This window comes from Mustelus asterias, chromosome 12 (genome assembly GCF_964213995.1).
Source record: "Mustelus asterias chromosome 12, sMusAst1.hap1.1, whole genome shotgun sequence".
Classification (NCBI taxonomy): domain Eukaryota; kingdom Metazoa; phylum Chordata; class Chondrichthyes; order Carcharhiniformes; family Triakidae; genus Mustelus; species Mustelus asterias.
In genome coordinates, this window is record NC_135812.1 from 37,750,909 (window position 1) to 37,764,301 (window position 13,393).

The window sequence follows — 13,393 nt, forward strand, 5'->3', positions numbered from 1 at the left end:
TCCATGACTGGAATGTTAAATAGATACCATGGAATGATAGATTCATACATCATGGAAGGAGCCCACTTGGCCCAATGTGCCTGTGCCATCTCTTTTAAAGGAACTATCTAAATAGGCCCTTAGTATATAATCATTGCCTTAAAATATTACTATTAGAGTCATAGAGGTTTACAGCATGGAAACAGGCCCTTCGGCCCAACTTGTTTGAATCTGCTTCCATCAACTTTTCAGTATTGGCGCAAGCAGTTCATTGACCCAGAGAGATTGGTATGGGCCTTTCCAATAATCTCCCTGTACCATATATTGTGTTTGTCGAAGAATAGTAAAGCTGGTGACCCATTAAAAACTTCTATGAATGACACCTGCTACAGGGTTGTGTGAATGCCAAACCATTGAAGCTGTGCCGGTTGTTGGTAGTCAATATACTTCCTGTTTTCCAGTACTCTCGGACAATGACCACATCGTCGAAGGAGGCTCCGTCATACCTGGTACAGAGGATGTCACACATTCGGCGCAGGAGACAGGAGCGCAGAATTACGTAAGGGATAGGTGTGGTGGGAGGTGGCGAGTATATAGTTGATAAGCTGGTATGTTGAGTTTTTTTGTTATAAACGAAGATACAATTAAAATATCGCCTAAAATATTGAGCAGCTTGTGCCAGCTCTGTAAACTGCACAGCATTTGGTTTAAATTGCTTTTGAACTTTTATTCATGTCTTTACGTTAGTGCTGGGAGTGGAGTAGTTTCCAATTAAGAGCATCCTGTGCTTGATCCTGGGTACAGCTCCTACCCAGCTATAACAATGACCCTCAGTAACTTCAAACTGAGGAGAATATTTCTTGCTGCACTTTTGTTTCCGTTTACTTTTGAAACAACTAATCTGTTTTGGTTTTCCCATTCTCTTTCTCTTTATCCTATCTCTTGTTTGTTATATGGTTAGTGGTGGACATCCTTAATGTATAAGTTTACATATAGAGCATTGGCAAACTATTTAACTGTGGGCAGTTTTACAACTGAGCCCGTGCACTGTCCTGTGCAGATCACTTGAAGATGATCAACAAAGGAGAGTTGTGGAATACCAGCTCGAAGTGGACAATTAGAGTAGAGGTTTGAAGAAATCAGAGAACATAAGAACATAAAAACTAGGAGCAGGAGTAGGCCATCTGGCCCCTCGAGCCTGCTCCGCCATTCAATAATGGCTGATCTTTTCGTGGACTCAGCTCCACTTACCCGTCCGCTCACCATAACCCTTAATTCCTTTACTGTTCAAAAATGTATCTATCCTTGCCTCAAAAACATTCAATGAGGTTGCCTCAACTGCTTCACTGGGCAAGGAATTCCACAGATTCACAACCCTTTGTGTGAAGAAGCTCCTCCTCAACTCAGTCCTAAGTCTGCTTCCCCTTATTTTGAGGCCATGCCCCTTAGTTTTAGTTTCACCTGTCAGTGGAAACAACTTCCCTGCTTCTATCTTATTTATTCGCTTCATAATCTTATATGTTTCTATAAGATCTCCTCTCATTCTTCTGAATTCCAATGAGTATAGCCCCAGTCTACTCAGTCTCTCCTCATAAGCCAACCCTCTCAACTCCGGAATCAACCTAGTGAACCTCCTCTGCACCCCCTCCAGTGCAAGTAAGGAGGGATCTCAAGTAAGGAGGAAAACTGTACACAATACTCCAGGTGTGGCCTCACCAGCACCTTATACAGCTGCAACATAACCTCGCTGTTTTTAAACTCCATCCCTCTAGCAATAAAGGACAAAATTCCATTTGCCTTCTTAATTACCTGCTGCATCTGCAAACCAACTCCTTGAGATTCCTGCACAAGAACACCCATGTCCCTCTGCACAACAGCATGCTGTAATTTTTTACCATTTAAATAATAGTCCATTTTGCTGTTATTCCTACCAAAATGGATGACCTCACATTTATCAACATTGTACTCCATCTGCCAGACCCTCGCCCACTCACTTAGACTATCTATATTCCTTTGCAGACTTTCAGCATCCTCTGCACACTTTGCTCTGCCACTCATCTTAGTGTCATCTGTGAATTTTGACACACTACACTTGGCCCTAACTCCAAATCATCTATGTAAATCGTAAACAATTGCGGTCCCAACACTGATCCCTGAGGCACACCACTCGTCACTGATTGCCAAACAGAAAAACACCCATTTACCCCCACTCTTTGCTTTCTGTTAGTTAACCAATCCGCTATCCATGTTAATACATTACTCATAACACCGTTCACCTTTATCTTATGTAGCAGTCTTTGGTGCGGCACCTTGTTAAATGCCTCCCGGAAATACAGATACACCACATCCACAGGTTCCCCACTGTCCACCGCACATGTAATGTTCTCAAAGAATTCCACCAAATTAGTCAAACATGACCTTCCCTTCATGAATCCATGCTGCATCTTACCAGTGGGACAATTTACATCCAGATGTCTCGCTATTTCTTCTTGATAATAGGTTCAAGCATTTTCCCTACAACAGAAATTTATCTAACCGGCCTATAGTTACCAGAGGTAAAAGGGACTGATCTACCAAAAAAAGGATGGACCTACTGCATTTTTTTTCTTTTTGATATTGATTACAAACCAACTTGTATCTGTATAGGGGAAAAACATGATCAGTCTTGTGTTGCTTTATTTTGCTTTCATAAATTACTTTAGTGGCACACCAATGCTTTCAGAAATTTGAAGATATAGTTGTGTAAACATATATCTCATTCTTCCTTCAGTAACCATGCTGAGTTTGGGGAGGTGGGAGCTACTTGTAGTCCTCCATTCCATGTCCATATGTAGGCCTAGACAGTGACTGTTGGCAGAATATTTGAGAGGAAGCACAGCATAATATCACAAATGAGCCTGAAAATGATGTGTCTATGTCTTTTCCCGCAGGAGTCATTGGTTTGCAATCAGGTGGATTTTTCCAGTTTGGTCTCCAATTGAAAGAAGCCTACTGCTGCTTAGTTTCAAATCCACTGAATTGGGACAGGACAGGGGTCAAACCATTGGACTTGATCTTTCTCATTTTGTGCTGTGCCACATTGCATTTTAAATGACTTGGGTCATCGAGGAACTGGATATTTTTTCAACTCGGCTAGTAATTAGTTTAACTTTGTTCCCTTTTAATTGAATTGCGTGAATTCTGTCCCATAGAACCATAGAAAATTACAGCTCAGAAACAGGCCTTTTGGCCCTTCTTGTCTGTGCCGAACCATTTTATGCCTAGTCCCACTGACCTGCACTTGGACCATATCCCTCCACACCCCTCTCATCCATGAACCCGTCCAAGTTTTTCTTAAATGTTAAAAGTGACCCCGCATTTACCACTTTATCCGGCAGCTCATTCCCTTTGAATGAATTTCTTTTACTCCATTCCCTGTATTTTTTCAGGAATTTAGTATTTATTTGTAATATGGGATGACTTTTTCCATTTTCTTTGGCTTCTCTGGGAAGGAGTAGACTGAATCTTGAGTCTGTTTGGGCCAAACTTAAGGCTTCTTTCATTTGCAAAATAAGAGCAGACTTTTTACTGTGTACTTAGCAAGGGAGGGGATGTTGGTGTGGGGGTTCAGGTTCCCTGAGTCAGCTTGAAGCGTTACAGGTTAAATTCAGATGTTGATTTGTGAATTTGGATTGCACCAGTCTGCTATCTGGGTGGGGGCTCAATCTATAAGTGTCAGTAGTGGTCTGATTGGTGCTATCCAGATTCACAAATCAACATGTTATTTTGTTTCTGTCCAATAGTCTGGCAACTCAGAATTTTCTTATCATGGTTGTGCATTTATGCAGAGACATTAGGCATGGTGAGACAAAGAAACAGGAACAAGAGTGGAGGAGCAAGTAACTGCCTGATCTCTCGGCTGCAGGCAACATGTTGGCAAAATAACATATGTGGAGTAAGAAGGGGATAAATAGCATCCAAAGTCAGGCTTCCTCATTCATTAAATATGAACTGAGATATAAATGCCAGCAAGCAATTCAACTGCTAAGGTATTATCCCAAACCTGGTCTAATCCTCACCCGATGCCCCTCCATTTGCAGGGACACACTGCTGGGGAAGGTTGACTGATCCTTCACTTCTCATCAAAAGCTGACAGCTCTGAACCCTATTGTAACCCCATGCTAAGGTCAGATTACTCAATGTAAAACAGAAATTGAACCTGGGATGTACTGGTTGGTGTGGGAACCAAACTGTAATGTCTGTTTATTATCTTTACATTGACCTTTAGGGAAGGGAAGACTCCACAGTCCCGGATCATTACCTGGGCACCGAATGAGGAGTTTGTGAGGAACAATCATGTCCTGAACAATCCTGTGCAAACCATGTACATTATGGGAGACCTGGGGCCCTATGGAAAGTAGGTTTTCCAACTCTGAATGAAAACTATTCCAGACTGAAGTGTGTGAGATTGTTTGCTGTTTTAATGGTTAATTCTGTACTGTGTGTTCGTTCAGGCTGGGGAAACGTGAGGACGAGTACGTATTGTGCACCATTAAAGTGGACAACAATGGAGTTCTCTCCATAAAACCAGACTTCAGTGGCTCCAAATCACCCTACAGGCAAGTACTGTCTTCTGATATCTCTGCATGTTAATGACACTAGTTAACCACATCTGCATTTCTCATTATATTAAAAATATTTATGCCACTGCATTAGAGTTTGAGATACTTCAAAATCATCTCGATATTGATTTTTCTGTGTATGAATTCTCAGTCCAGGCCATTCCCCCCTCTCTGGATTCCCTCATCAGGAGTTATTTCTCTGCATCTATCCTTTGAATCTCTTAGATCATCCTCAGTCTTCTAAACTCAAGGGACTACAAACCACGTTTCTGAAATGCTTTCTCATAATTGAACCCTGGTATATTCTGGTGAATCTCTGCTGAACACCTTCCAAAGCCAGTAACTCCATCCTGAGGTGTCGTGTCCAGAACTGAATGTGATACTCCAAATGAGGTCAGACCATTGCTCTATACAGCTGAAGCATCACTTCCTCACTGTTTTCCAGCTTTCCTCGAGATAAACATTAACATTCCATTAGCCTTTTTTGCCACACACTTTATGTCTGTTTACTGGATTAAGTCTCTAATCTGTTACAGCTTTCAGTCTCCCTCTTTCAAGAAAACTATTCTATTTGCCTTTGTCATATCCAAAGTGAATGATCTTCCATTTAAATCTAAACTTAAAACGAAACATTTGAAATACACAGGTCATTCAGCATCTAAAAGAGATAGTTTGACTTTTGGGTGGAGGCTGTTCACTGTACAGGACTTACTCGGAGGGGAAGGCAGGATAGATAGAGGTGAAGAGTCCAGATACGAATTATCAATAACAGTTTGAAATATTGGAATGGGGTTAAAGTACTATACTCTGTACAAGGACCAATTCATTCACTTATTCCCCATACAGTTTTGGAGACACATCTGACTAGCCCTCTGGCTCTCTAGTGCTTTTCCCTGCATATTATGCTCTGTCTGAGGCAGTGCACAACTCTTTCTATTAAAGTTAAATTAATTGTTAGGCTATTCAACAAAAAGCATTGCCTGCATTTAGATGGTACCTTTTAAAGCAGAAAGCTCCCACGATATATTTAGGACAGGGATTGAGGAAGAAAAATAGAATATAGAATTAGATACAGTGCCAGGCATGTTACAGTTAGCCCTGTATCTTAGCTGTGGCCACTAGCCTCGTTAATCCAGTTGTATTTGGCCCTTCCACTTCTTTGGTTTCTCCAGTTGAGCAATGCCTATTCTTCTCACTCCCTTAGGATACTTGCCTCACTATTGGATAAATCCTGAAACAGCTCACCATGAACTGTTAGCATCAACATTGTGACGTACCTGCAATGAAAACAACATCTCTACTCTAAGCCATCCTGTGCTGGCTACATTTTGCTTCTCAATCAGTACTTGAGAATAATAGTCTAGTCTGACATTCCAATGCAGTATGAAGGGTTTGCTGCATTTCAAAGGTGCCACTTTTTGATGAGATGTTAAACTGAGGTCCTGTCTGCCCCCTCAGGTGGCCCTAAATAATCCCATGGCACTATTTTGAAGTAGAAAAGGGGAGTTATCTCAGTGACCTGATCAATGTTTATCTGTCAATCAATATCACAAAACAGAGGATCTGGTCATCATCACATTGCTATTTGTGGGAGCTTGCTGTGTGCAAGTTGATTTCTGCATTTCCAAAAGCTTCATTGGATGTAAAACTGATGGTCATGAAAGATGCTGTATAAATGCAAGCCTTCATTCTTTTTTTTCTTTATGGAAGGCCTGATCTTGGCATTTCTGATTAATTCCAGCTGAAGCTACAACCTTTGTCATTCAGATGCTAATCGTCCAGCTATGCATAGCCATCATTTTTTAAAAATATTTTTGAAATCTTAAGATTTTTGTCTAATTTTTCTCCTCTGCCTCCAGTCCCAGTGGTTCTCCATGTTTATCTGACAGACCTGTTTCAGAGTTTCCTTTTTGAAATTTAATTTCCTGTTTCTGACATTCTCTTGTTCTTTCTGGGAATAGGATTGAGACTGAGGGAGAGAAGAAGGACCTGTGGCTGTACAAAATTAACAATGCGTCCTCCACAGTCCAGAAGGAAGATCAAGATAGGGAGCAAAGTCTCTACAAAAATGTAAGGAAAAATTGCTTTTCTTAGCGAGTTGATGCTCATTTTCTTAAGTCTAATCTCCACCAGGGTCATGTGTAGCTGTTGAATTGTTAGGTAGAGTCCCTCTCAGCAAAACGATTTAAGATGTGCTGAGTCAGCAGCAAGAAAACAGCTCTGACAGGTCATCCTGACGCGAAACATTGGCGCTATTCTCTCTCCACAGATGCTGTCAGATCTGCTGAGATTTTCCAGCATTTTCTGTTTGTGTTGCAAGAAAACATTGCTACACACTCATCTTTTCTTTGAACCCGCCATGGCACAATGGAGCACAAGTCTATGACGATGGGGCATGATACTATGACATGGCCATACTTGTATAGTTTATATGAGTGACCCTCCTTCTTTGAGCTAGACGGTGGCACAGTGATTAGCACTACTGCCTCACAGCGCCAGGGACCCGGTTCCCTCCTTGGGTCACTGTGAAGTCTGCATGTTCTCCCCGTGTCTTTGTGGGTTTCCTCCGGGTGCTCTGGTTTCCTCCCAGAATCTGAAAGATGTGCTGGTTTGGTACATTGGCTATCCTAAATTCTTCCTCCGTGTACCTGAGCAGGTGCTGGGGTGTAGCGACTAGGGGATTTTCACAGTGACTTCATTTAAAACTAGACAGCAAGTAATCTGTATCTCTAACAATTTGACTCGGACTCCCAGATCATGGAATCACATTAACTTTTCTACTAAGAAATCTCATTATAAGTTTAATCCAAAGATCACATCACCACACAGTGTGTTAGATTAATGCAGGTTTCACAGTTGCAAGTTCACAGTGGGTTTAACTAAAACAACATTGTACAAAACTGACAGTCAAGATTCCTGAACAGTCAAAAAACAATCAAGTATGAATCTAGTCTGCTGCTGTGTAATGTGTGCTCACAAGGAGGTGCTGTGTATTCTGTTCCTGTGTGGTAACCCCTAGCCAACAATGTTTTATTTTGCACCTGCAGACTCCTCACAGAATAGCACCACCTCCTGTCTTCCTCTGATTGCACTGACTATGCAATAATCTCACGATACAAGTTACCTCAGTTCCGATTGATTTCCTTCACATTGAAAGCCATTCTGTTTCTGTCACTTCCACCAAATCATTTTGTATTTCTCCACAAGTCTAGATGCTACCTTTCACCTCTTATGATAAAAGCGAACACTGTAGACACTGGAAATCTGAATTAAAGCAGAAAATGCTGGAAAGGCTCAGCAGGTCTGGCAGCATCTGTGGATAGAGAAACAGTTAAAGTTTCAAGTTCCGTTTTACTTCAAGATGCTGCCAGATTTTGATTTGATTTTGATTTGATTTATTGTCACATGTATTAGCACACAGTGAAAAATATTGTTTCTTGCGCGCTATATAGACAAAGCATGACGTTCATAGAGAAGGAAACGAGAGAGTGCAGAATGTAGTGTTAAATATTGCTAGGGTGTAGAGAAAGATCAACTTAATGCAAGGTAGGTCCATTCAAAAGTCTGATGGCAGCCGGGAAGAAACTGTTCTTGAGTCGGTTGGTATGTGACCTCATAGAAACCCTACAGTGCAGAAAGAGGCCATTTGGCCCATCGAGTCTGCACCGACCACAATCCCACCCAAGCCCTACCTCCATATCCCTACATATTTATCCACTAATCCCTCTAACCTACGCATCTCAATGATACTAAGGGCAATTTTATCATGACCTCAGACTTTTACATCTTTTTCCCGACGGAAGAAGGTGGAAGAGAGAACGTCCGGGGTGCGTGGGGACTTTAATTATGCTGGCTGCTTTGCTGAGGCAGCGGGAAGTGTAGACAGAGTCAATGGATGGGAGGCTGGTTTGCGTGATGGATTGGGCTACATTCACGCCCTTTCGTAGTTTCTTGCAGTCTTGGGCAGAGCAGGAGCCATACCAAACTGTGGTACAACCAGAAAGAATGCTTTCTATGTAAAAATTGGTGAGAGCGTAGCTGATACGCCAAACTTCCTTTGTCTTCTGAGAAAGTAGAGGCGTTGGTGGGCTTTCTTAATTATAGAGTCAGCATGGGGGAACCAGGACAGGTTGTTGGTGATCTGGACACCTAGAAACTTGAAGCTCTCGACTCTTTCTACTCCGTCTCCGTTGATGTAGACAGGGGCATGTTCTCCTTTACGCTTCCTGAAGTCACAACACCAGTTCACCAGATTCTCTTTCTTATTCCTGTACTCTGTTTCATCATTGTTTGAGATCCAACCCACTACGGGTGGTGTTGTCAGCAAACTTGAAAATCGAATTAATCTGCTGTGTTTTTCCAACATTTTCTGTATTTATTTCTCTCATTTCTGTGAATGTTTTTGTCCTGGTTCTTGCCATGATTTCCACTGGAACGCTTGCATCTTTTCTAATGTGACCTCTGAATTTTATTGCTTTTGGTTCCTGTCAAACATGTTTCCCTCAACTGCTCTGTATGAAATCCAAGTTCTTGAAGACTTTACACATCAAGGGAGAATATCACACTCCTAATAAATTAGGAAAAATACCTAACTTGCTCTCCCAATTTTCTGTTGCATACTTTCTTACTCGCTGAATCTATTTTAGTTGCTGTTCCTCTGAACTTTCCTCTGGTATTTTTTTTCCAAGCAGGCCATCCTCTGCAGTGGTCATCTTCCCTGAAATTTTGAAATCTAGAATTGGTTAAGTGTCCTCCAACTCATTTAATGAAGACCTGAATATTCCTATTCACTTCATCCTCTGTCCCTTCTGTATTCTTTTAAACGCATGCTTAGCATCATTCAGTCTACACTTGTCCATCTACCTGCTTTATCTTCCCAGTCCTGGTGACATCTGAAACTAAGCCTTGTTACGCTCCTCCAATTTTCCCAGTAACAAGTCCTTGCTCCACCTCTAACCAGTGTATAATAAATGGAAGGAACCAGACTGAGTGTAAAGGTTTGTTTAATATACATTATAGTAATTGCCATTGTGACGATCAAGCACTGGAAATTATGTAGATTCTCATCGTATCCAAAATATATTGTCTTTTATTCAATTTTAGGGTAAAATTTGAATTATCAGAGTTTACTTTTTTGCTAACAGCTGTACAACAGACACAAGGAGTACCTTAACACTCTGGTTGGAGAAGAATTTGAAATTGTAAGTATGCTTTTTTTTCCCTTCCATTTTTTTCTGTCAAGAAGGAGCAATAATTTTATCTATTTTAATAGAAACTGAACTGGACAGCTATATAAAGCTATATGAGTCCTGATGAAAGGTCATCGTGACTCAAAATGTTGGCTCTATTCTCTCTCCACAGATGCTGTCAGAGCTGCTCAGATTTTCCAGCATTTTCTGTTTTTGAGCTATACAAATACTGTGGCTACAAGAGCAAGTCAGGAGCTTGGTTTCCCCTCCTGACTCCCCAAAGCCTGTCCACAATCTACAAGGCAAAGGCTTTTTGGAGTGTTATGAAATACTCTCCACTTGTACAGTTCCAACAAGACTCAAAGCTCAACATCATCCAGGCCAAAGCAACCCGCTTGATTGGCAACCCTTCCGCAAACATTCAGTCCCTCCACCACCAAATCACAGTGACAGCAGTGTGTACTATCCACAAGATGTGCTGCAGGAACTCACCAAGGCTCTCTAGATAGCACCATCCAAACCCACAACCATCTAGCAAGGCAAGGGCAGCGATACATGGGAACAACACCACCTGAAAGTTTCCCTCCAAGCATCTCATCATCTTGATTTTGAAATATATTGCTGTTCCTTCACTGTCATTGGGTCAAAATCAGCATCTTCCTCCCTAACATCACTGTTGGTGTACCTACGCCACACGGCCTGCAACAGACATAAGGAGGTTCAAGAAGGTAGCTCACCCCCACCTTCTTAAGGGCAATTAGAATGGACAGTAAATGCTGGCCGAGCTAGAAGTGTTCACATGCCTTGAATGATTTTTTTTAAAAATGATGTGTTGGCTGCAAGGATCCTTTGTAAAATTGGTGTGTGCTAGATACCTAGTGGGAACAAGTCTGCAGCATAAAGTTACATGTAGTTCAACCAGAATTGGCATACACTGACCATTAGACTTAGAGGAGCATGTGATATCTTTTGAAGTGGAAGTTAAGACGTATTGTTTGTGCAGACTAGAATTTTCTGTGAGCAGTTGTACTTTCTGGTATCAAATGGGCTTCACTGCTGCTGTCTCTTCGGCAAATGACACAGCTGCTCTTTGTAAGTTGCTTCACCAGTAATTCAGGTGGTAGAAACAGGAGTAAGCCATTTAGCCTGTTTTAGCGTTCAGCGAGATTGTGGTTGATCTGTGATCTAACTCCATTTGCCCCAAATCTTAAATTAACAAAAATCTTATCAATTCCAGTTTTAAAACGATCTTGCTTCATTTTCTGTTTGCAGAAGAGGGTTTCAAACTTCTGTCATCCTTTTGTGTAGAAATATTTCTTAAATTCCCTAATGAAGAATCTGACTCTTAATTGATTTTGTTATCCTTTGCAGGTTGTTTTTCATACTTTCCATTTTGTAGCCCCAGCTTTGCAGTTGTTTGTATATTTCCCAGATCTGTGCTTTTTTTTTGGATCAATGTGCTTTTTTATTTATACTTCCCATTAGTTGCCCATGGCTGTCTCATTTGCCCCTTCGAGATATAATCTGATTCTGTATGACTAGTCCTGCATCACATTAACACATTGGGCTGTAACTTGCTCAGAGTGGCAATCAACATCATCGGATTGCCATTCCGTACTGACTTGGCTGTGCTAAAATTCTAAAGCGCCTGTTTCGCCTGACCTTCCTGACTCTGGCCGGCTGAGATTCAGGCAGTGCAGCAGGTCCCTGGCTCCAGCATCGCAGTCTAAAAGAAGCGGAGTGAAATAGGACATACCTTTTTACATCACTAGCTGCCGTAAAGTAGTTAAACTTAAAGGTCCCACTGGAAATAACAAGACAACAAGAGGACGGGATGTCGGATGCAGGGGCCGTGTCAGGGGAATCCTGCGTAGTTGGGAGTTTGGTGGTGGGGGGAGTGGGGGCGGTGGATGCTTAGTGGGGGTGGGGGGGAGCAGGGGGAGGATGTTTGTAAGTTTGAGTGTGGTGCTCAGTCTGCGTGTTTACATTAGTTATGCTGAAGTTACAAGTGGTTTTATTTTGTTTAATTTTTTCAAAGTAACTACTGGCATGTCACTGGCAGAACCATCCAAAGTTAGCAATTTAAATCACTTTGTCAGATAGTTCCCAGCGCAGCGCAATTGTCCAAGGGAAGTTAGTGCTTCTGGACAATTGTCACTTATAGAACATAGAACATAGAAAAGCAACAGCACAAACAGGCCCTTCGGCCTGCAAGTTGCGCCGAACAATTTCCTTACCTTCTAGGCTCATCTATAACCCTCTATGTTACTAACTTCCATGAACCTATCCAAAAGTCTCTTAAAAGACTCAATCGAATCCGCTTCCACCACCACTACCGGCAGCCGATTCCATGCACCCACCACCCTCTGAGTGAAAAACTTACCCCTAACATCTCCTCTATACCTACTCCCCAGCACCCTAAACCTGTGGCCTCTTGTGACAACCATTTCAGCCCTGGGTAAAAGCTTCTGAGAATCCACTCTATCAATACCTCTCAACATCTTATACACCTCTATCAGGTCACCTCTCCTCCTTCGCCTCTCCAGGGAGAATAGACCTAGCTCTCTCAACCTATCCTCATAAGGCATACCACTTAATCCCGGCAACATCCTCGTAAATCTCCTCTGCACCCGTTCTATGGCTTCCACATCCTTTCTGTAATGAGGCGACCAGAACTGGGCACAGTACTCCAGGTGGGGTCTGACCAGGGTCCTCTTCAGCTGCAGCATTATCTCCCAATTTCTAAACTCAATTCCTCTATTGATGAAGGCCAGTATTCCATATGCCTTCTTAACCACAGCCTCAACCTGCGACGCCGCTTTGAGCATCCTATGAACCCGGACCCCAAGATCCCTCTGTTCTTCCACACTGCCAAGCGTCTTACCGTTAATATTATATTCTTCCATCCTATTCGACCTGCCAAATGAACCACCACACACTTATCTGGGTTGAAGTCCATCTGCCACTTCTCCGCCCAGTCTTGCATCTTATCTATGTCTCGTTGCAACTGCTGACATCTCTCTACGCTATCCACAACACCTCCAACCTTCGTGTCATCAGCAAACTTGCCAACTCATCCTTCCACTTCCTCATCCAGGTCATTTATAAAAATCACAAAGAGCAAGGGTCCCAGAACAGATCCCTGGGGCACTCCACTGGTGACCGACCTCCACTCTGAAAAAGACCCATCTACAACCACTCTTTGTCTTCTGTGGGCGACCCAGTTCTGAATCCACAAAGCAACATCCCCTTGTATCCCATGCCCCTTCACTTTCTCCATAAGCCTTGCATGGGGCACCTTATCAAATGCCTTACTGAAATCCATATAAACCACATCTACCGCTCTTCCCCCGTCTAAGTGTCTAGTCACATCTTCAAAAAACTCAATCAGACTCGTAAGGCATGATCTGCCTTGGACAAAGCCGTGCTGGCTACTTCTGATCATACTATTCCTTTCCAAATGTTCATAAATCCTGCCTCTCAGGATCTTCTCCATCAACTTACCTACCACTGAGGTTAGACTCACCGGTCTATAATTTCCTGGGCTATCTCTTCTCCCTTTCTTGAATAACGGAACCACATCCGCCATCCTCCAATCCTCCGGAACCTCTCCCGTCTCCATTG

General features: G+C 42.4%; 1 protein-coding gene across 2 annotated transcripts in view; it reads left to right on the forward strand.

Annotated features, from left to right (window-relative positions):
- The window catches only part of mks1 (MKS transition zone complex subunit 1), a 68,073-nt gene that overhangs the window by 18,817 nt on the left and 35,863 nt on the right, over nt 1–13,393 (forward strand). Inside the window, exons 1-6 of one of the 2 annotated variants that reach the window (XM_078225072.1) lie at nt 493–538; nt 4,059–4,144; nt 4,247–4,375; nt 4,473–4,577; nt 6,542–6,650; nt 9,725–9,781. In XM_078225072.1, the coding sequence (XP_078081198.1) occupies nt 4,137–4,144; nt 4,247–4,375; nt 4,473–4,577; nt 6,542–6,650; nt 9,725–9,781 (408 nt within the window). In that variant the 5' untranslated portion in view covers nt 493–538; nt 4,059–4,136. Of the gene's footprint in view, nt 1–440; nt 539–4,058; nt 4,145–4,246; nt 4,376–4,472; nt 4,578–6,541; nt 6,651–9,724; nt 9,782–13,393 lie in introns of those variants that run through there. The other variant, XM_078225071.1, reaches the window with a different exon arrangement.